General features: G+C 33.4%; 2 protein-coding genes across 8 annotated transcripts in view; one reads left to right on the top strand and one right to left on the bottom strand.

Annotated features, from left to right (window-relative positions):
• Positions 1 to 24,406, top strand: part of ART3 (ADP-ribosyltransferase 3 (inactive)) — a 124,213-nt gene that overhangs the window by 27,678 nt on the left and 72,129 nt on the right. The gene's annotated exons all lie outside the window — the stretch shown is intronic.
• LOC141546240 (C-X-C motif chemokine 10-like) lies at positions 5,523 to 10,380 on the bottom strand. The gene is made up of 5 exons (XM_074273919.1): positions 10,362 to 10,380; positions 8,805 to 8,935; positions 8,206 to 8,332; positions 6,990 to 7,079; positions 5,523 to 6,507 (listed from the first exon to the last, which is right to left on the bottom strand). Exons 2-5 carry the CDS (start codon positions 8,875 to 8,877, stop codon positions 6,480 to 6,482), a joined length of 318 nt encoding a protein of 105 aa, XP_074130020.1. The 5' UTR covers positions 8,878 to 8,935; positions 10,362 to 10,380; the 3' UTR covers positions 5,523 to 6,479.

The following is a 24,406-nucleotide window of genomic DNA, read 5'->3' as shown; positions in this document are numbered from 1 at the left end:
CTGATCCTAAAAAAGGAGTGGCTCAAAGAACAAATAATAGAAACAATGATTTCAGTGGAGAAAATGACTATAATGAGACAGCATTCCAAAATTTGTGGTCTTCAGCCAAAGCAATTCTAAAGGGAGATTTATATCTCTAAATGTGTACCCCAATAAAAAATGGAAAGAGCAGATCAATGAACTATATGGACATGTCATTTAAAAACTGAAAAGAAAATTAACCCCCCCAATTAAACACTAAAATGGAAATGGAAATCATAAAAATCAAAAGAGAGATTATTAAAATTCCAAGTTTAAAAAATCATTGAATTAATAGAACTAGGAGCTAGTTTGATGAAATTAGTAAAAAAATTAATCATTTTGCTCATAGTCTGATCTCTAAAAGTTCCTGACCTGGGTATGGTTCTGAGCAACATATTTAGGCATTGGTTATTGTAATCATGAATTTGCCCAAGATAAGCAGACTGGAAGCATTTCTATTTCAGAGGTACAGAATGGCAAGCTTCCTTTTGGTCTAGGATTCTTGCCCTGATACTGAGACCCCACTCTACTTCTGGGGTTAGAGTCCAAGCTACCCCTTGCTTCTGAACTTAGTCCTTGTTCAGTACACAGCCTTGGACTTGCTCCTCACTCCATCCCATCCCCTTAGTCTCCTGCTTAGTCAGGCCTTAATCTATTAGCTAGAAATTGACAGTGAACAAGACAGCTTCCATTTGGTAACTTTTTTTTATTCAATACAGAGAACAATAATACAGCATGCATCCCCACTAAACAGAAACTACTTTGGATGTGTAGATTTTTCCACAAGTATCTGTTTCCACTGGGCTAGAAAAATGGCTTACTAATTTTTTTTTTCTTGGATTTTCTGACCAGGCCTCAATCTGGCATATTTTCTTTCTTTCTTTTTTTTATTAAAGCTTTTTTATTTTCAAAACATATGCATGGATAGTTTTCAACATTTACCCTTTCTTATAGAACAATAATATTCCATAACATTCTCAGTCATTCTCCAACTGATGGATATCCACTCAGTTTCCAGTTTCTTGCCACTACAAATAGGGCTGCCACAAATATTTTTGCACATATGGGTCCTTTTCTTTCCTTTGTGATCTCTGGGATATGAACCCAGTAGAAACACTGTTGGATAACCCTTTGGGCACTGTTCCAAATTGCTCTCCAGAATAGTTTAATTATTCATAACTCCACCAACAATGTATTAGTGTCATAGTTTTCTCACATCTCCTCCAATATTCATCATTATCTTTTTCTGTCACCTTAGCCAATCTGAGAGATATGTAGTGGTACCTCAGAATTGTCTTAATTTGCATTTCTCTGATCAATAGTGATTTAGAGCATTTTTTCATATGAGTAGAAATGGTTTTAATTTCTTCATCTGAAAATTGTTCACATCATTTGACCATTTATTGTATTATTCAATTGGAGAATGGCTTGAATTCTTATAAATTTGTATCAGTTCTCTATATATTTTAGAAATGAGGTCTTTGTCAGAACCCTTGAATGTAAAAAAATTTCCCCAATTAGTTGTTTCCCTTCTAATCCTATCTGCATAGTTTTTGTTTGCACAGAATCTTTTTAAATTAATATAATCCAAATTATCCATTTTGTGTTCAATAATGTACTCTAACTTATCCTTTGGTCACAAATTCCTTCCTTCTTCACGGGTCTGAGAGGTAAATTATCCCTTGTTCTCCTAGTTTGCTTATAGTCTAAATCATGAATCCATTTCTACCTTATCTTGGTGTATGGTGTTAGGTGTGGGTGAATATCTAGCATCTGCCATACTAATTTCCAATTTTCCCAGCAGTTTTTGTCAAATAGTGAGTTCTTATTCCCAAAAGCTGGGGTCTTTGGGTTTGTCAAACTTTAGATCACTATAGTTATCAACTATTGGGTCATGTGAACCTAACCTATTACATTGATCAATTTCTTAACCAGTAACAAATGATTTTAACGACTGCTACTTTATAATATAGTTTTAGGTCTGGCACAGAGCTAGGCCACCTTCATTTGCAGTTTTTTTCATTAATTCCCTTGAAATTCTTGACCTTTTGTTCTTCCAGATGAACTTTGTTATTATTTCTCTAGATCAGTAAAATAATTTCTTGGGAGTTTGATTGGAATGACACTAAATAAGTAGATTAATTTAAGTAGTATTATCATTTTTATTATATTAGCTCAGCCTTTTGGCACATTTTCTAGATTTGTTTTGAAAAGTTATGGGATAAAGCATAGCTTCTTCCATCATCTTGGCTCTTCATCTTCCTGCTCATCTTTTGTGTTGGACTGTTCCAATAGCTGGGTAATTGCATCCAGTTCATCCTCGATATAGCTGCCAAATCGATTCTACTAACACAGAGAACCATCACTCTCCAGCTTAAAATGCCTCAATACCTCCCAGTTGCTTTGAAGACAAAATGCAAATGCCTTTGTTTGATGTGATTAATTTGGTTTTAGCTTGTTTTTCCTTCTTTTTGTGCATTCTACATTTCTGACAAACTGTCCCACTTGCCACTCCCTATGCAGGACATTGAATCTTCTTATGGCTTTGTTCACACTGTCTTTGTGCTTTCCCTCCTTATTTCTGTCCCAGGATCCTTAGCTTCCTTCAAGACTCAGCTCAAATGCCATATCCTGTTATCCTCTCCTCCCCAGTCAACATGCACTTTGTATTTCCTTATCTGTGTTTATGGTATTTCTTCCAATAGAATGGAAGCTCCTTTGAAGAAAGGGTATGTTTGGTTTTTGTGTTTTTATCTCTGGTGTCTAGACCAACATTTGGTGTCCATTTGACTATGAATAAAGAATGTGTTATTGTTCACTCATTTCAGTCCTGCTCGGCTCTTCATGACCCTATCTGGGGTTTCTTGGCAAAGATGCTGCTGTGATTCGCATTTCATTCTCCAGCTCATTTTATAGATAGGAAAACTGAGGCAAACAGGCTTAAGTGGCTTGCCCAGGGTTACCCAGCTAGTGAGTGTCTAAAGCTGGATTTGAACTCAGGTCTTCCTAACTCTGGGTCTGGCACTCTATCCTCTACTCCATCTAGTTGCCCACTGTGGACCCATGGTAAATGAATGAATTTTTAAGTTCAAAAACACTGATGAAATCACATCCCCATATTCTCTTTGTACTCCTTTTCCCCTCTACTTTCCCCTGCCCTCTTCATTCTACTTTATATGTTTTTATTGGTATTCACCAGATGAAATGTGCCCTTTTGTTACACTTAAAGACAAGAGATAATTGTGGGGGTTATAGACTGTTAAATATAGTAGGTACTCCTCAACAACTTTAATGTTAGCATTTGCAGAGAAATATGAAACTATTTTCAAGCCTGTGTCATAATCAGTGGTGACTTAGAGAATATATTTAATTCCTAAAAAAATTTAAATAGCTCCATTAGATATTCTGTAGCATGTTATTTATTGCCTCTTTTAAAAAACACAGCAAGAGATTATTTTTTAAAAACAGGATCAAGCTTAGTTTATTATTTTCTTTTAGAATGGAGAAAAAAGGGAATGATTCTTAGTGTGCTATACTTCAATTACATTTTCCTATAAGAACATTTTTTATGACCAAATGTCTGTACGGGAAAAAAAAAGCTTATTTGGTATTTTATCTTTTGAGTGGAAGACTTTATTATCAATGGGAAGTCAATTACCATGTTTTCTAAATGATTTAATATAAAATGTCATTTTATTTGTGATAAATGTAGCCTCATATCAAGGAGGGCTTTTATCATCATATAAGTAGGGAAGAGAGCCCTGGGCATTGTAGGTAGGAGGTTCTGTGTTAGGAGCTTGGGTCCAGGGGTGTTTGGACAAAACATATAATTTCTTATCATTCCTTGAGGACTTCCAGTTAACCTGTGGTAAACTATGTTAAAGTATGTTGATGAAATGGGTCCCAGCAGAGCCTCTGTCTATAGTTAGGGCACCTGGACAGGTGCAGGGGCTTACGTTGCATTAAAAAGCTCATGGTTAATCCACACAGAGATGCATGGAACTTGGGTTCTAGTAGACAGGATGCCAGGAAGCTCGGGTCTTGCTACATGTTTCTTTTCCTTATTTTTTCTTTTTTTTCAAAATTTAGCCAATGGCTAAGAAGTAAACAACTTTCTTGAAACAGACTAACCAATGAACAAAAATTAAGCATCTTCTGCCTTACTGCCTACCTTTCTCTGTAAAATACCCATTCTGGAGTACCCTTGAGACCAACTAGTCCCCTGGTGCTGCTTGATCCCATCCTTCTTTATATGAATAAATAATAAATAAATGTCCTTTTCTTTGAGAAACCCATTTAGTGTCCAGGTAATTCTTACCTATCAAGCCTGTTCCTCCTTTTCATTGATAAGCTAAAAATAACATCCCCTTCATTTTTGCCATCTCTCCTCTGCTACCCCTACTTCCCCCATCCCAAAGTGTGAAAGCCAAAGATCTACTTTCCTTGCTCCTGATATGTATTTGCAAAAAAGTCACATCTGTGCATAAATAAATCCACATCTGTAAATGATTTTCACCTCTTTCCTTATGGTTATATATTTTAAAAATTTATGTTTTCCCTGTATTATCAGAAAATTTGTTCATGTTGGAAGAACAAATATGTATTTTTATGCTATACATTATTATCTGAAAGCTGGTATACTTACCATAAGATTTAGTTTTTCCTATCATTCCTTTTTAATTATTATTTACATAAATGATTTCATAAACATAGCAAATTAAACTAGAGGGAATATATATGTAAGGTATATTCCTTATATATTTGTGTGTATATACATATATTATATGTATATATGTATATACATTTCTGAACTTGGGCATTATTATGGAAGACTGTGAACTTTAAAAAAGAAGTAGAGAACTCCAAAGAGATTGGTGTAAGAAGAAAAGAGACAACATAAACAAAAACACTTTTTGCACATTTTTTGCAGAGATTACTCATTAATTTGAGAGTGGCTAATCAAATTATGTTATATGAACATATGATATATTGTCTATAAGAAATAAAAGGACAATTTCTAAAAAACTTAGAAATATTTTTATGAATTGATACAAAGTAAGATGAGTAGGAGTAGGAAAATAACACATACTGTAACAACATTGTAGAGAAAAAGACAAAGTCTTTCAAATACAAGAAACTGAATAATATAATAAGTATCTATTACTTCAGAAGATTAGTCATGAAGACAGAGAGCTGATGGATCAAACTACCCAATAAGATATACATTTTGGGATATGGCCATTGAGGGAATTTGTTTTGTTTTAATATGTTTGTTATAACAATTTTTTTTCCTCAAGAGGAGGGAAAGGGGAACTGAAAATATTAGGTAGGAAGAAAAGAAAAAAAGGAAATATAGAGTATAGTGTCACTGAAACATTTATATTAAAAAGTGTACTTTTTTTCCTCATGATCATTACAAGAAAAGAAAAGAATTTGGAGTCTTGGAAGGAGAATAAAAGGAAACCAGAAAGTATCACAGACAAACAGAACTACTTTGAAACTTAAAACTTAATAATTATTATATTTTATTATGTCAACAATTTAGTATATATTGGAACTCAACAATTTATTATATATTTAGGAAAAGCAAACAGTAGATGACAGATACTTGAAGATTAATATGTAATCCTTTCTTTCTGTTCTATCATATATGCCCATTTATTTAATGTGTAAGTTAAAAAACCAACAAAAGGGTGGACTGTATCAGAAAAAAAAAAGTAGAAGTATATAGTAACTAAACAAAATTTTAATCTATACAGAAGCAGCATGTAGCATGTCTTGCTCATCCCCTCATGAAATCCTGTCATCCAGTTATTATAACAGCTCAACAACAAAGGAACATTGGAGTAGGGGCAGGCTAGTCTTGAACAAGGACTGATAGTAACCTCAGAGATTTGGGGATCATACTAGAAAAGAACTGTTAACTGAATGCTGCAGGGTCCTCAGAGCAGAGATCTAGGACAGGAAAGCATGCAGAGGTTTTTTAGTACATCATTTTACAAATGAGGAAACAGAGTTCTAGAGAGTTCCAGAGTCACTTCTCAAGGCCACAAGGGGCAGAGTCGGTATTTTCTTTGATTCTGAAGTCTAGCACACTTTCCACTATATAATGAACCACTGATTTTCATACTGGACGAAAATACTTATTTTTAAAATATCCATTGGAGAGAGGAAGACCCAAATTCAAATCCTGTCTCAACTGCTCACTAGCAATATGATCCTGAGTAAATCCCTTAATATCAACCTGAATAGCTTCTTTTGTATAATAATAATAATAGCACCAACCTCTACAGGATTATTGTGAGGATCAAATGGTATAAATGTAAAGTATTTTGTAAACTTTAAAACATATGTAAATACTGAATTTTAATTTATACAGTAACAAGAGTTGTCATGAAGGAGAAGAGCCATATTCGGTCACATTCTAGTCCATCATCTCATGAGTTGCTTGGCAATCTTTACTTCTGATTAGAAGCTTCTTTAGACCTATAAAAAAAAGTATAAATTTAAAAAGTTTTGTTTTGTAATTGATTTGGCCTCTGCTGTAAATTTTGTTGGAATTGAATCCCCAGAGTGGAAGGTAAGGACTGGAAACAAGGTGAAAGACTTGCTAAATCTACTTATTCATTGGGACCTTCAAGGATATAGGCCAATTCATCACTTGATTGTGAAACCTGATGGAAATATCCACTATTAATCTGTATCTGGTTGGTATTACATCCAAATTATCAAAATATGATTTTATTATTTTGAATGGGTTCCTTAAAATTGGAATTAATCAGTACATCATCCATGAGAATCCCTTTTGCAAGAAGTAATACATAAGGCTTGAAGTTAGACCACATGAAGTTTAATTTACAGTGCTAGATAGACAACTCCATGTTCCACAGCAATACTTGCTATTTCTCTCTTTTTGAGTGTATTGTTTTTTGGAGAGAAGCATCACTTAGAAATCTCAGAAAACTTACCTTTTCTTGTTAATTAATTTAATTAAATCTTTTATTTGCTTGGAGTTAGGGTTCAGACATCTTTGTTCCTGGGTTCTCTTCAATGTGGCACTGAAATGAATTAATCAGGGAAGAATTTAACTATATAATTATATTCAGTGATAATGAGATTTGTCTCTACATAATTATAATGGAACTGCAGATGGTCTTGGAAGTACCCAGCTCTCAAATCCTAAGGCTTAATCTTACTTTTTTGTTGTGTGATATTAAACCATTAACCTGTCCTAAACTGTAGATAAAATGGGAGATGATAGAATTTGCTCTATTCTTTAGAGATCATATTTAAAATAGTTTCCTTTTGTTATGACTCACTGATTACAATTTTCTTACATATCTATTAATTTTGAAGTACCAATTTTATATGCTCTTATGTATACATGTATTGCTTTCCTTGGTAAAATGTAAGACCCTTATGAATAGGGATTATTTTTATCTATTATATCTGTTAGTCCAATGCTTAGAACAGCTCATGGCACATAGTAAGAGCTTAATGAATGCATATTGATTAATTTTTTTCTCACCTTTTTAAGGAAAGAGATGAATTTAGAAGCTGGGAAATATTCTTAATTGCTAAAATAATTATACTTTTAATGCATTAACTTTTATAGAAGTTTACTGAGCTCTGACTAGGTTTTGTTATCTAAGTTTAATTTTTCTAGTAAAAAAACCAAATATATTTCTGATAGGAAAGAGAATTTGTAATTTTAAAAAAGAGTTTGTGATTTAACCATTGGGAAAAGATTTAAAACATGATTTTATAGGAATTTCTTATTAACTTTCTTTTTCTGTACTAGAACATCTTACTTTGTAAAATATTAGGTCAAAAATTTAGGTCCAGTTTTACAAAAGACTCGAAATTGTCAACACTAGGCTGTTACTGATTTTTTTCTGTGATTTTTCAGCAATAAGAACTCACATTTTAATAGCATTTTTAGATTTACAAAGCACTGTGAGGTAGTCAATGAATATAATGTTTTAAGGGCCCAAAGATTTAGGTCACATGCCTATTATCCCCTAGGTAATGAATATGTGAACTAGAACTTGAAGCCAGGTCTTCTGAATATAAGACCCGTGTTCCGTTTTCTTCTCTCCCAAACTTTTGATGTTTAATTAAAAACTATAATGGCCAGGGGAAAATGCTTTTTTATATACACATAGTAAGTAGGTTTTTACTCACATGATCTCAGTATGTGGACATGAAGAACTTGCAGGAATTACTTCAAGTTTTTGTAAGGATTTCACATTGGGGATAGCACCTTGAGACTTGATGCATCGACAATGTATAATTGTTGATAGTGGGGATCCTTAGGGAAAGAAATTGGCAGAATAGGACGTTAGTATAGTGTCCCACTATAGCAGAGAATATTCATAGGAAGGTTTTGCTTCCATTTATATACTTGTCACAGAATGAATTTACTTTGTGCAAACTAAAGCACATTGAATTTATCCAGGCAGAAGCTCCAGGTTACAAGAAAGCGAAATTTTGAGTATCTTTTAAATAGTACAAGTTCTCATAATGAATGAATTTCAGAATCGTTTGGTTAGGAAAAAAAATCGATAAAAAAGGTTACTGTGTTAAGTTTGCTTTGGAAGATTTGTCTCTTGGATGCTGACAAATTGATTTAAATCATAAAGATTTTGTATATTATGAGTGCCTTTTCATCCATAGGCAGTCAGTGAAACTTTAAAGCATTTCAATTCCATATTAGTAACATGTATATATTCAATTCTAATTTAGATTCCAAAATACAATAATATATAACTGCGCATTCTTACCTTGAATCGTAGGAGGAATAAGTAAGAGCCAGCAAAAGAGGAGAGTTGTACAAAGAGTAGCATTTTGGTTCATGGTGATGAGGTTGGATGTTCCTTTTTAATCTCAGTGTGCTCTGAGAGCTGAAGAATTTCTGAGAGCCCATGTGAATAGGAATCAGTATTTATAGGCGCTTCCTATAATAAATCTATTTGATATTTAACAAACAGTGCATTGATTTGTTCCCGGGGAAGTCCCAGATTGTAGAATTGAAAGTATTTTTATCTAGTATAGCTTCCTTTTCTAGGAATTCCCCAATTTTTTTTCAATGAAAAGAATATTAGGTTTCTCTTTCTTTTCACTGGTTGTAAGAGAGCAGCTTATTTCAGTAGCCTGTTCAGGAATTTGCACCTAGTAAGCCATATTTGATTTATGGCTTTATTTATTTAGGCTGTTTATAAATAAAGATGCCAAAAAAAAAAAAATGCCAAAGAAATGTTTAAATTTTAAAAAAAGATGAAAAGAGGCCATCTTCCATTTAAATAAATACTCTTTAACTGCCTATTGTCACTAAGAAACTGAGCCAGATCCTGAAGAGCATGGAAGATAAATGGATCATACTTCTTTTACCCCAAGAGTTTATTGTTTATAGGGATGTCCTGCAAAAGCATTTGAGAAATTTAGCAGTGTCCCATGGACGTGGAGTCAAGGGTTTACGATTACTTAAGACTGGAAACTTCAGGGCAGTTTTCCTCTATAATTTCTTGAAATACTGTATTAGGATTATTTTTTATCAATTTTTCAGATAATTTGATGATATCATATTTAAATATATTATATGTAAATATATACATATTATATAATATTTTTATATTATTTCTCTTTAATCTGTTCTCCAGATCAGTTGTTCTTTGGATGTTTCACATTCTTTTCTATTTTTTTCATTCTTCTGACTTTTGTTTTATTTCTTTGTATCTTAGAATGTTATTAGCTTCCCCTTGCCCCATTTCTAGTTTGCAAGGAACTATTTTCTTTCTTAAGTTTTTGATTCTCTATTTTAAATTTGTTGATTTTTTTTTGCATAATTTTCTTGCATTTTATTTTTTTCTAATTTTTCCTTGATTTCTCTTATTTGATTCTCTTTTTGTCATATTAAAGTCCTATTTCAATTCTTCCAAAACCTTTCCCCCCCCCCCCCCTTGGGACTATTTAAAATATTTCTCATCAAAAAAGGAGTGTCTTTTTTGGCTCTATTATCTTCCTCAGAATATAAACCCAGGTCTTTTCTATCCTCGTACTAGCTAGCTATGAGTTGGATTCTTTCTCCTTTCTTTATTCAATTTTATTTATATATTTTTGTTTTGTTAATTAACATATGTATGCATATATGTATGTATCTTTTGATCTCTCTCTCTGCCTGTCTCTCTCTGTCTCTGTCTCTGTCTCTCTCTGTGTCTGTTTTAGCAGCTATTAATATAATCAAGTTCTAGTCCTTAGTATGGGGGATAATGCTACAAGCCTTGTTGGGGGTTTTGCCACACCACTTGTTGCAGTCTCACTGGAAACCGAAAGTTTCTTACCACACGCTTCTAGCTTCCACCAGCCTTCGGACATCTCCGGCCCCGCTCCGGAGACAGGAGCGGGGAATAAGCAAACAGAGAGCCAACATGTAGCAGAGCTGTTCTTTATTGTCTGCTCCCCAAAATGTCTCCCCGAGCCATTGCTGTTCCCTACTTTTATACAGAATCTTCTTGGACCCTCCCCATTCCTCCCTTCGTGGGCGGGGCCAGCTCCTTTAGCAATGCCTAGCCATTTTTTCTCCTTATATGGCCAGGCAACTCATAGTTCCACGCATCTACTGACACGTAGCTCTATTAGTCAACCCGGAACCACATCCTGGAGATGACTGACATTAGGGCGGCTCCCTTCCGCACAGGGGGATCAGTTCCAGGCCCATTACAAAGCCTCAGGTCTTTCTTACTGTTATTCATTGAGGTTGTTCCTGAGCCCCATTGTGGGCTCGCTCTCTTCTCCATTCCTAAGCCATGTCTACCCACTCTCACTATTACCCCCCCACACCTGCTGTCCAGAAAATGAACTTGCTTTCTTTGGTTCCTCAGATGGCTGCAAGTGACAGTTATCTTCTTTAACCAGGAGGTGGAACCAGTTTCTGTGAGTGCCCACAGCTAGCAGGTTCTCCCCCTCCCCCCCACTACCTTTCCCAGCAGCCCAGGCCAGGACACATTTGGCCAGTATAGCTGTGTTTGGTGACCCAGCTGCCCCCAGGTTTCTTTTCTTGTTTGTTGATTCTGCAGACCTGGCCTAGAGGTGTTTGAACTTCACTAACACGAAACCTCCACTCCTAGAGGTACAATCTTTTCTGCAGGCTTTTTAGAGTTATTAGGACAACTGCTTTACTCTGACTTTTTAAAATTTCTGCTGCTCTACATTCCCTCTGAGGTGATGGTTTTTGTTTTTTTTTTTTGTTGTTGTTGTTTTTTTTTTTGAGGAAATTTGGAGAGCTGAACGTTTTCTGACCTTATCTGTCTTCTTCTCAGGAGCCTTTCTGTTAGAACTGTACTTATAAGTATAGGTAAGAGAAGAAGATTCTAGATATGGGAACAGAAGGTCTCCCTAAGCTGTGTCATTTGGTGGAATCAACAAAGGAATATAGTGGAGAAACATTTCATTGAGGCTCAGATGAATTTTCCTGTTATACTGCCAGAAAGTGCCTCAAGAAATAGTTTTGGACTGCTTTTTTCTGCAACATAGGGTCTCAATGTCTAGGACTTCTCTTTAATATGGCCAGTTGATTGCTGTGTTCCACGGATAGGGAGCTCAATCTATAGGTAGAAAAAGAAAGTTCAGTAGAATGATCCCAAGTAGCTAACCCTCCAGTCCTCTAGCTAGTTTCACATCAAAGCCATTTTTCCATCTCTCTTTCTGGGCAAGAGGAAATTTTATCATGTTCCTCAAACCACTGAATACTAGAAGACATTCAGATTAAAATGTGAATTTAGATTTTAGATCCTCATTGATCTCTGAGAGGAATGCCTCAGATTTTCCTGGAACATTTTGTTTTAATCTTTCCTTTACTGGATTAGGTTTTACTTTATATTGTACCACCTTCTAAAAATATATTATATTTTCCCCTTCCCCCTCACTCCCCAAAACTATATAAAAATACTTGAGAGTCCAAACTGCCAGTTTTCTTCTTATATCACTGATGCTGGCCTAACATAGTGCTTTGTAGCATGTACTTAATATATGATTTCAGAATTGAAGTTGTTTTCTCCAGTGGGTGAAAAATTAGAGGGAGGAAAACTTTTATTGTTATGAGAGAAAAACCTTTGTAACAATTAGAAAGGTTCAACAATGGGACAGTCTATTTTGTAGCCTGAACAATTTTCAATTGTTGAAGATAATCAAGCAGAAGCTGGTTGATCATTTGCCAGAAACCTTTTGGGCAGGGAGGATTGATATGTTTTAGATTGATCTGTCATTTGTCTTTTGGGAACAAAGTTTCTGTTTGCTTTAATATAATAGACACTTATTGGGACATGAACTGGGTGTCCAACTTTTAATTCACAATTTGTTTTGCTGCAGATCTATATTTTATGGAAGTATCATAAGGTGCTAGAGAAACAGGCATGATTTGTTAGAAATCGAAATTTCCTTTCCACATCATGGAATTTCCAAATATTGTGGCAGTTTATAAACAAAGTTATGTAATCATATCTGTACTTCGCAGCCAATATTTCTAGGAAGTAGTTATTCTGCTTTGTACTTCATGTGAAAGTGAAACCATATAAGTTTTATCATGTCTGAGTATTCAAATTCCATCTCTGCCCATTAAATCATGGTTAGAAAAATATGTTACTTAACATTACCATTCCAAATATGAAATTGTGTGAATTACCAATTTATATTCTAAAGAAAACATTACAATTTATATTCTAAACAATTTGCATTCTGAAGAAAACATTAATCCTAACATAATAGTTTACATTGGTTAACTGCCAAAACCTATAAGAAACCAATAGTGAAACTCTAAATAATAACTCATTTCCACTGTACAAGTTTATTATATTTAATAGCCAAGAATGTTTATGCAAAATATAATTTTTATTTTCCCAGTGATAATCTTAAGACTTAAATTTCTAGACTTATATAATTCAATCTTTTTAAAGAATAGAAAACAAGAAATGTCATGAATGCTCCAAAGAACATAGGAGTTAAAAATAATAATAATAATAATAATAATAATAATAATATTCACTGGAATGATATAGAACTTGAAAGAGCATCCATTTCTATAAAATTCATACTCCATAGTTTTAAAGAAAAAAGGAAGATTCAACTTGGTATTTTTCCAGAAACTAAATGTTAATTATCACTTTTATTCCTTTTACTTGCAAATCTATATTCTCACTTCTGGTCATTCTTTCATGCTTTGGGTGTTAAGGTCTCACATGGCATTTCCAGCTACCTGTTATACCTATTCACTTGATTATTTTATTAGCATCTAGATCCTAAAGGTCCCAAACTGAAATAATTATTTCCAAGACAGTTTGATAAAAGAATCTGCACGCTGCTTTGAGGTTGTCAGGACATTGGTTTGAAGATGTTAAGCATATTGTCAAAGCTTAGATCTATATCTTTAAGGAGAGGTTAAGCAGAAAGAAAGAGAATTTCTACTCCCTTTGTGGCATTGATTGTTGAAACTATGGGAATGAATGAGATGACCAAGGGAAAGAAGCAGCTATTGTGCTATTAAAGAAACCAGGATTTGAAATTTGATCTTTGTCTCTATTTGTGTAACTTTGGATAAGTCATTTCATAAGTTTTTATGTTCCAGTATAAAACTAGCAGAAAGGACTTACTATAAGCAAGCTCCTATGATTCTGTACCTTGCCAGCTCTCTCTACTGTAAAGCATGGTCTCCAGTAATTTTTAAAATTAGGCATTCTGATGAGTAAAAAGTTTTTAAGCTCTCCCCCAATAAGTGTATATATTTATAGCTATATTTATAAATTATATACATATATTACTGTACAAATAATTATGTCATTAAACACAAAAAACATTTTAAAGAGAATGAGAATAAATAAAAGAGATAAGAATGAAATAATATTTGATCTTTGGAATTGGAAGTCAAGAAAGTTGATTGAATAAAAGAGTGACATGCTCAGACCCACACTTTGGAAGATGTATAGAAGAGTTATTGGAAAGGAAATCCCTCCTCCCACCTTTTGAGGCAAGGGGAGCAATTAGTAGGCTATTGTACATGTTTAGATGAGAAGCGATGAGGGCCTGAACTGGATTGTAGTTGTGTGAGGAGAGAGTTGTGTAAGATATGTGAAGATGTATACATACATACAAGATTTGGCAACTGATTGACCATGTGGAAAAGAGAAAGTAAGGAGTTAAGGACGACATCAAAATTGTGAGCCTTAGTGTCTTCAAGGTGAGGGGGTTAACAGTAAAGAAGAGAGGTGAGTCTTATGTATCTAATGCCTATTAGATATCTTAAAACATAAGCAATATAAGAGCCCAACCTTCCTTCCATTGGACATAATTGTCATCCCATCCACTCTTAATTAAGTATATGGTTTTGAATTTAGGTTTCTTGATTCCAAGCCCAGCATTCTTTTTACCAGGTCCACATCTACTTATAGGATCATGGATCTAGAGTTTAAAGGGACCTCAGAATTTACCCGAACCAACTCATTCACTTTGCAAATAAAGAAACTGAGTGACAAAGGTTTAAGTAACTTGCCCAGTCACATAGGTATAGTGTCGGACAGGATTTGAGCTCAGGTCTTCTGTTTCCAGAGCCAGCACTCTTTGCATTGGATTATATTATATTAATTCCTCTCTCTCTTCTTCTGGCTTCCATTCTGATATTCCAAAGTTATTATTTAAATTAACTAGCTAATTTATTTATAAATTGAAATTTTAAAAGTATGCAATTATCCAGGAAAGACCATGCAGATGAACTTGTTCCTTTCTAATAGTTGAATTATCTATTGTTATCTCTTCAAACTTCTTTGTTCCTTCAACCTACTGGATCTCCTAAAGTTTTGTCTTTGATAATTCTATACTGTGTTATCACTCTCACAGGACTTCATTTGTTATCTCTGTGGATCTGACTCCATATTTATATGCCTACTTCCAACTGCTGCTCAAAGTTCTATTCTTTCCACTTGTTAACTCTTCCAACATCCTCCTCACATTTTCCTCATTAGAATCCCAAAGGAAGAGACTTTAGTTTTACTTGTATTTGAATTCCTTGTATTCATTTTTTTTGGATCCATTTCAAAATGAATTAGGTTTAGGTATCTCCAATTTTCAGCATAATGTATTAAAGTATGATCAGGCTAAAAGATTAAAACATTTTTTTCTCGGGTTAAAAAAATACAATAAAAATGCAAAGATGATTGATCAAAACGGATTTATTTTCCAGCACATTTCTTTAGCACACCAAATTATTTTTTATCTTAAGCATGTCCAAAGTAATTGTGTTTATTATTTCCAAAATTAGGCAAAAACTAAAATACTACATAATGATAATAATTTCTGAACGTGTAACAAAAGGTTTTGTCAGGGATAGCTGCTTTCTAAAGCTGTAGACATATATAACATTTTGTTCCATAGGTTTAGTGTTTCCTGTTTTTTCTTATTACAAAAAGTTACTCAATTTTGAATAGCCACTTTGAATGAAAGAAGAAAAAAAGGCTAAGAGCTGAATCAACTGATAAAAGAATGAGAAAAGTGAAAGGGTCAGAGAAGCAAATATCCTTAGATCCAATTAGTGAAAAAAAATTCTACTATACCATGAATAGCAGTAGAATAAAGGAGGATGACTAAAAATATAACCAGAACCTTCCGACTCATGTTTGTTGTTGTTGTTGGATCCTAGGAATGGTGAACAGGGGGGAAAATTTTTTAACTATCATATATACGTTCTATATACCTATGCTACAGCCTCTGACAATAGGAATTTCCCTTGAATCATTCCCTATAAAGTTTTAGTTTCCATTAAAAAATTCTTGTAAAGATTTCTTCTATAAGATATGCTTTTTAAAATTATTTTGCTAAAGTTATTATGAAATTTTCTTTCTTTATTTTGAGAAATTGTGAATAACTTCAATCTTATTTCACCATTTTCATCTTTGAATTTTTTGTTTATTTTTGTTTGAGTTAGCATGTATTATTTTAAAATATAAGAGCATTGTTCCTTCCTATTTGGACCAGTTTTTTAAATTGGCTTCTCTCTGTGAAAATCAAATTCAATTCAATAAATGCTTTTTAAGCACATAGTTTATTTTAGGAACCATGCAAAGTATTATAAGCTTTAGTCATTTATGGTTGATGTATCAACAAAATCAATGCAGCCAAGATTAAAAGAAAAGCAGAAAACTGGGGGAAATTTTTATATCCAAGCATTCTGATAAGGCCTCATTGCTAAAATATATAGAGAATTGACTCAAATTTATAAGAATACAAGCCATTCTTCAATTGAAATGGTCAAAGGATATGAACAGACAATTTTCAGGTGAAGAAATTAAAACCATTTCTAGTCACATGAAAAAATGCTCTAAATCATTATTGATTAGAGAAATGCAAAATTAAAACAACTCTGAGGTACCACTACACAGCCCTTAGATGGGCTAAGATGAGAGGAAAAGATAATGATAAATGTTGGAAGGGATGTGAGAAAACTGGGACACTAATACATTGTTGGTGATGTTGTGAACTAATCCAACCAATATTGAGAGCAATTTGGAATTATACTCAAAGGGCTATCAAATTGTGCATACCCTTTCATCCAGCAATGTCTCCACTGAGTCTGAATTCCAAAGAGATTATAAAAAGGATGATCTGAAATCACAGAATGTTTGTGGCAGCCCTTTTTGTAGTGACAAGGAACTGGAAATTTAGTGGATACCCATCAATTGGAGAATGGCTGAATAAGTTATAGTATATGAATATTATGGAATATTATTATTGTTCTATAGGAAATGATCAGTGGGATTATTTCAGAAAGGACTGGAGAGATTTACATGAACTCATGCTAAGTGAAGTCAATAGAACCAAGAGAACATTGTATGTAGCAACAAAAAGATTTTGTGATGATCAACTCTGATGGATGTGGTTCTTTTCAACAATGAAGTAATTCAATCAAATTCCAATGGACTTGTGATGGAGAGAGACATTTGCATCCAGAAAAAGGACTGTTGGGAACTGAATGGGGATCACAACATAATATTTTCACCTTTTTTGTTGTTGTTTGCTTGCTTTTTTTTTTTTCTTTCTCATCTTTTTCCTTTTTGATCCAGTTTTTCTTATGCAGCATGATAAATGTGGAAATATGAATTGCACATGTTTTAACATGTATTAGATTACTTGCTTTCTAGGGGAGGGAGTAAGAGGAAGGGAAGGAGAAAAATATGGAATACAAGTTTTTGCAAGGGTGAATGTTGAAAACTATCTTCGCATATATTTTGAAAACAAAAAGCTATTTTAAAAAAAGTTTAAAAATGGAATATTGGTATAATTTAAAAAAAAAAAAAGAAAAAAAAAGTGATGTTCCTTATAAACCTGGCACAGGAAGACAATGGAAAAGGGAACACCAAAGCACCACCTCTACTGAAAGCACAGTTCATTATTGTCCTCTCAGCCAAAAATACTGATTAGTGTATTGAAGGGCCTGATTCTAAGTTTTTCCCCTTGTTCTGGGAATTTAGAAATTTTAAATCAGTCATTTTGTTCTTACAGCTCAAGCCTCTCTTATCTAGAGAATTTCTTTTTATTTATTCTTTATAAATCAACTATAAATTGATTTCTCCTTTCTGGTTGATTTCCCTTACACACTATTCCCTCCCCCATTGTTTATCTTGGATGCTTACCCAAGAATACAGTTGGAGCAAATTAAATGATTAACCATATTTATTATACTTAAAATATGAAATGGAACTGAAAGCAAATAAAATGTTTAGAGTTAGAGATATTGGGAAGTCATGCCTTTTGGAGTAGGAAGAGGGGAACCACAAAAAAAGAAGAGAATGAAATTGTACAGGCATACCTCATGGACCTAGAGTCTATACACATCTCATCACCATGGCTCAGCTGCTATTTATCATGGTTGTTCTCCATGATTTTTCTGTTGAGTTTCTGCCATTCCATTTGTAGGGGCTGCTTTTTGGATCACTTCTTTCATGCTTTCTTGCTCTCCCCACTGTATGGAAGTTCCTGACCTCCTTCGCCTTTTCCTTTAGGAGAGGACTGGCTGACTTATCATAAGGCTGGCTGTGTCAAAGCCACTTCAGGCCAGTTCTTCAGGAGATTGAGAATGGAAGAATGCTTCAGGATTTCTTCCAGAACCATATTAGGAGTTCTTTTCCATCACCCAAGTCTCCTTTACAATACCAACACAGTACTACCTTCAGAAATTTTGCAGCCTTTTGCAAAATCAGCCATATTTTATTTGATGATACCATTTACACATCACCATATCAAAATAAAATCAGCAGAAAACAGAAGAAAGCAGTCATCTTAGGATATCCTGAATAACAAATTTACAGTAATAATATGAACAATAGATATGGCAACATGCAAGAGCATCACTTGACAGACTACTTCAATGATTACTATATGCACGTCACAGCATGACATGACTATCCATAGAATCCAGTAAATATGCATAAGAACAAGGCAATTACATCATTTAGCTTTCAAAGCAGTGGACATGCATAAACAGCAGTATATATGCAAGTAAACAAAATTATACACAAGAAACAAAAATAATGATACATGTATGATTAGCACAGAAATAAAAATGAAAAAATGATCAACAGCAACATAACATTCTCAAATACTTAGCATGTGTCAATCAACACATGCAGTTTTTCTGATACTACTCCCCTGGTACTCCTACCTATCTGACCTCTCCTAGTCTCCTTTGCTGGGTTTTTTTTTTTTTTTATGTCAAACCCACTATCCATGGGTAACTTTCCAAGACTCTGTCCTGGACTCCCTTTTTCCTCTATACTCTTTCCCTCTATAATCTCATTAGCTTCCATGGATTCAAAGATCATCTCTATGCTGATGATTCTCTAATCTTCCTATCCAGCCTTAACCTCTCTGATGACCTCTCTCATCTCCAATTACCTATTGGACAGTCTCAGACATCTTGAATTGAATATCTGGTAGATGTCTTAAAGTCAACATATCCAAAACTGAATTTTCTTTTCCTCTCAAAAATCACCATGCATCCCAAACTTCCTATTACTGTTGAGAGTACTCTCATCATCCTAGTCACCCAGACTCAATTTAGGTGTCATCTTCAACTCTATAATCTCTCTCACTGGTCCTCTCTCATTCAATCTGTGGCCAGTGCCTGTTGATAATATTATATTGTATGGGTTCCCTTTTCTTTTCTGATACCATCTTGGTGCAGGCCCTCATTACCTCATATGTGAACTGTTATAATAGATTATTGGTGGATTTCCCTGCCACAAGTTCTCCTTGCTCCAGTCCATCTTCTATTCAATCTCCAAAGTGATTTTCCTAGAGCACAGGTCTGACCATGTCACCCCTCCTTCTATACTAAGTAAATTCTAGTGACTATAACTTCTAGGAACAAATTTAAAGCCCTTTGTTTGTTGTTTAAAACCCCTTCATAATCTGCCCCCCCCAGCCTACTTTTTCACTCACCTTATGCCTCACCTCCTTTCCACATACTATTCCATCAAATAATACTGACCTCATTGTTGTTTGTTGAACAAGACACTCCATCTGCCAGTACTCAGCATTTCCAGTGGTGGTCCACCATGCCTTCCTCTTCTTTACCTCCTAGTTTCCTTTAAATCCCTGCTAAAACCCTACCTTCTACAGGAAGTCTTCCCAGATTCCCCTTAATTCTAATGCCTTTTCTCTGCTAATTATTTCAAACTTATCCTGCATGTGTCTTAGTTAATTAAAAAATACTAAGGACCTATTCTGCTACACTGTGCCAGGTACTAGGAATGTAAATTAAGAAAAAGAAATGAATTCCTACTTCTAAAGGAGCTTACAAACTAATAGGAGAAGACATTACACAAAATAAAACTGAAAAGGGGGAGGAAGGATACCAGAAGATGCTGATACAGGGGCATGATATTTGAGGAAAGTCAAAGCTGAAACAGTCTCCATGAGCTTATTTTGTGAGAAGCATGACGTTCACATTGAGACCAAGCAGAGCAGCTGATGGAAAATGGACTTGATCCTGTTTGAACTTAGTTGTTTGCATGCTACCTTCCCATTAGATAGGGTACTTCTTAGGGGAAAGGATTGTCTTTGGTTCCCCAGTGCGTGGCACAGTACCTAGTGAGTGGATTGACATTGGTTAGCCACACATTACATGAATAAACATTAGTATTGTCATCTGACTATATGTTTAACTATTTTTTGATTACCCCGATAATATTCAAAGTTAAACTAGTCACTGGCCAAATAGATCCAGGTCTCCCATGACCTGCTGGACCTCTCTGCTTGGGTATTTGAGCTGCTCATCAGAAGCATAGTCTGAACTATGGAGGAGTCCTAAATAAATTAGAATTGTCATTATACATTGTGATATGGGGAAAAAACCAATACTATTCGTTTTAGGTATAAACTTTCCAGAAACAATAGTTATTGTTTTAATATTATTCTATAAACCAAGCATTTCTAGCTTAGAAAAATTCCATGCTGGTATAACCCCCCCTATCCTCAGACATCTCTGCTCAAGACAATTTGTTTATAGAAATGTTTATTGAAATCTTGAACAAGGAAAAGATCATAATATGTTAAAATAGAATTTGGGGTTATTATTCCAGAACAATAGTTGCTTTTTAATTTCTTCTCTGACCAAGGTTTTTTCTCAATCAATAATATTTTACCCAGGCATTATCATGTGCCTTGCTAAATTTGCTAAATACTGAAGATACAAAGTAAGACTTTTGCAGTTCTTTCTGAAGAGAAGATTATACTTCCTCTTAGGTTAGTATTAGTTCAGAGAATAGGGAAGACAAAGATCTAAATAAAACAAAAGGTACTCTTTATTCAAATTTTGATTCCTTCTCTTCATATCCATTTAAGTAAGGATCTTTTGTCCTCAATCTATAACTCACTTTTTTTCTTTTCTAAAATTGTTTTTATTTAAAAATATTTATTTTTAATGCATATTGCTTCATGAATCATGTTGAGAGAGAAAAATCATAATAAAAAGGAAAAAAAAAAACTATGGGAGAAAAAATGTGTAATTTATTAAACCTGTAACAATTTTCTGCCATACTATTTTCCAGTTTTCACAGCAATTTTTGTCAAATAATGATTTCTTATTCCAGAAGTTGGAGTCTTTGGGTTTATCAAGCACTAGTTTACTGTAGTCATTGACTATTGTAACTTGTGTACCTAACCTATTCTATTGGTCCACTACTCTATTTCTTACTAGTACTAAATGGTTTTGACAACCACTACTTTTAATATAGTGTTAAGCCTGGTACAGCTAGGTCACATTCCTCTGCATGTTTTTCATTAATTTCCTTGATATTCTTGATGTTTTGTTTTCCAGATGAAATTTGTTATTTTTTTCTGGCTCTATAAAGTCATTTTTATTTTTTTTTAACAATTTGATTGGTATGGCACTGAATAAGTAGATTGATTTAGATATATTTGTCATTTTTATTATTTTAGCTCAGACTATTTATGAGCGATTTATATTTTTCCAATTGTTTAGATCTAACTTTATTTGTGTGAAAAATGTTTTGTAATTTTATTCATACAGTTCCTGGCTTTGTCTCGGCAGGTAGACACCCAGATATTTTATATTGTTTACCGGTATTTTAAATGGGATTTCTCTTTTTTGTCTCTTACTGCTGGGCTTTGTTGGTAACATAGAAATGCCAATGATTTATGTGGATTTATTTTATATGCTGCAAGTTAGCTAAAGTTTTTGTTTTTAGTAGGTTTTTGGTTAGTTCTCTGGGATTCTCCAAATATACCATTATATTATCTACAAAGAGTGATATTTTTGTTTCCTCATTGCCTACTCTAATTTGTTCAATTTTTTTTCTCTTATTGCTAAATTTAAAATTTCTAGTATAATATTGAATAATAGTGGTGATGATGGGCAACTTTGTTTCATCCCTGATCTTATAGGGACTGCTTCTATTATCCCCATTACAAATAATGTTTGTTGATGGTTTTAAGTAGATATTATTTATCATTTTAAGGAAAACTTCATATATTCCCATGCTTTTAAAGTATTTTTATTAGGAATAAATACTTTATTTTGTCAAAAGACTTTTTCTGCATCTATTGAGAGAATCATATGATTTCTCTTACTTTGTAATTGATATGGTCAATTATGCTGATAGTTTTCTGATAGTAAATCAGTCCTGCATTCCTTATATAGAATCCACTTAGTCATAGTGTATTATCCTTGGGATAAGTTGTTGAAAACTCTTTGCTAATATTCTATGTAAGATTTTTTCATGAGGAACTGGAAACTTGAGTGGGCACCTATCAATTGGAGAATAGCTGAATAAGTTATGGCATATGAATGTAATAGAATATTATTGTTCTATAACAACATGCTGATTTCAGAAAGGCCTGGAGAAACTTACATGAACTTATGCTAAGTGAAATGAGTAGAATCAAAAGAACATTGTACACAGCAACAAGAAGATTATGTGATGATCAACTATGAGGGACTTGGCTCTTTTCAACAATGAAGTAATTCAGGCCTAATTTCAATAGATTTGTGATGGAGAGAGCCATTTGTATACAGAAAGAAGATTATGGGAACTGAATGTGGATCATAACATAGCATTTTCACCTTTCTTTGTTGTTGTTGTTGTTGTTTCCTTCCTTGTATTTTTTTCCTTATTTTTCCCCTTTTGATCTTATTTTTCTTGTGTAGCATGACAAATGTGGAGATATATTTAGAAGAATTGCACATGTTTAACCTGTATTGAATTACTTGCTGTCTAAGGGAGAGGAAGGGAAGGAAGAGAGAAAAACTTGTTAACACAAGGTTTTGCAAGAGTGAATTTTGAAAATTATATTTGAATGTATTTTGAAAAATAAAAAGCTATTTTTAAAAAAAAAAAGATTTTTGCATCAGCATTCATTAGGAAAGTTGGTCTATGATTTTTCCTTCTCTGTTTTGGTTCTTCTTGGTTTAGATATGAACATCATTCACATTCTGTATCATAAAAAGAATTTAGTAAGACTCGTTCATCTATTTTTTTCCACATAGTTTATATAATATTGAGTTTCATTGTTTTTTAAATATTTAATTGAATTAATTTGTAAATCCATCTGGCCCTGGAGATTTTTCCTTAAGAAGTGGATTGATGCTTGTTAAATTTCTTTTACTAAAATGGGGCTACTTAATTTCCTCTTCTATTAATCTGGGCAATCTGTATTTTTGTAAGCATTTATCCATTTCAATTAGATTGTCTTATTTATTGGCATACAATTGGGCAACATAGCTCCTAATTGTTGATTTAATTTCCTCTTCATTGATGGTAAATTAATCCTTATTCATTTTTGATTCTGGTAATTTGGTTTTCTTCTTTTCTTTTTCTAATTACATTTTGTTTTCTAATCTATTTTATTAATTTTTTTTCATAAAACCAACTCTTAGTTTTATTTATTAATTCAATAGCTTTCTAATTTTCAATATTATTAATCTCTCCTTTGATTTTCAAACTTTAATTTGGTATTTAATTGGGGGCTTTTAATTTGTACTTTTTCTAGCTTTTTTAGTTGCATGCCCAATTCATTGATCTTCTTTTTTTTATTATTCATGCAAATATCTAGAGATATAAAAATTTCCCTAAGAATTGCTTTGACTGTATGCCATAAGTTTTGGTATGTTATCTCATCATTGTCATTCTCTTGGATGAAATTGTTGATTGTTTTTATAATTTATTATTTAATTGACCCATTCCTTAGGATTAGATTATTTGGTGTCCAATTAATTTTTGGTCTATTTTTCCATGGCCCTTTATTATATGTACTTTTTATTACATGATGGTCTGAAAAGGTGCCTGCCTTTATGCATTTGATTGTAAGATTTATATGCCCTAAATATATGGTCAATTTTTGTGTATAGGTGCATGTACTGCTAAGGAAGAGGTATATTTTTTCTTATCCACATTCAATTTTCACCAGAGGTCTATTACATCTAACTTTTCTAAAATTCTGTTCACCTCCATGACTTCTTTCTTGTTTATTTTGTGGCTAGATTTATCTAGTTCTAAGAGAGGGAAGTTGATATCTCCCACTAGAATAGTTTTGCTGTCCATTTCTTCCTGCAACTCATTTAACTTCTCTAAGAATTTAGATGCTATTTCACTTGGTGGAATAGTATTTAGAATATTAATAGAATTAATATTATTGTTTAGAACTGATGTTTCTTTATTATCTATGGTACCCTTTAGTAAAATGTAGTTTCCTTCTTTATTTTATTTAATTAAATCTGGTTTTGCTTGATCTGAGATCAGGATTGCTATCCCTGTTTTTCTTTTTAATATCAGCTATAGCATAATATATAGTATATTTTGCTCCAGCCTTTTACCTTTACTTTGTG

Source organism: Sminthopsis crassicaudata, chromosome 6, assembly GCF_048593235.1.
Source record: "Sminthopsis crassicaudata isolate SCR6 chromosome 6, ASM4859323v1, whole genome shotgun sequence".
Lineage (NCBI taxonomy): Eukaryota > Metazoa > Chordata > Mammalia > Dasyuromorphia > Dasyuridae > Sminthopsis > Sminthopsis crassicaudata.
This window is presented reverse-complemented; position numbering and strand designations above follow the sequence as displayed.

Coding starts and splice junctions, on each gene's coding strand:
- LOC141546240 (XM_074273919.1), bottom strand. CDS start 8,877: ATGAACCAAAATGCTACTCTTTGTACAACTCTCCTCTTTTGCTGGCTC. Junction 8,333..8,804: donor TATTCCTCCTACGATTCAAG/GTAAGAATGCGC, acceptor TCTTTCCCTAAG/GATCCCCACTATCAACAATT. Junction 7,080..8,205: donor TGTCCACATACTGAGATCAT/GTGAGTAAAAAC, acceptor AATTCATTTCAG/TGCCACATTGAAGAGAACCC.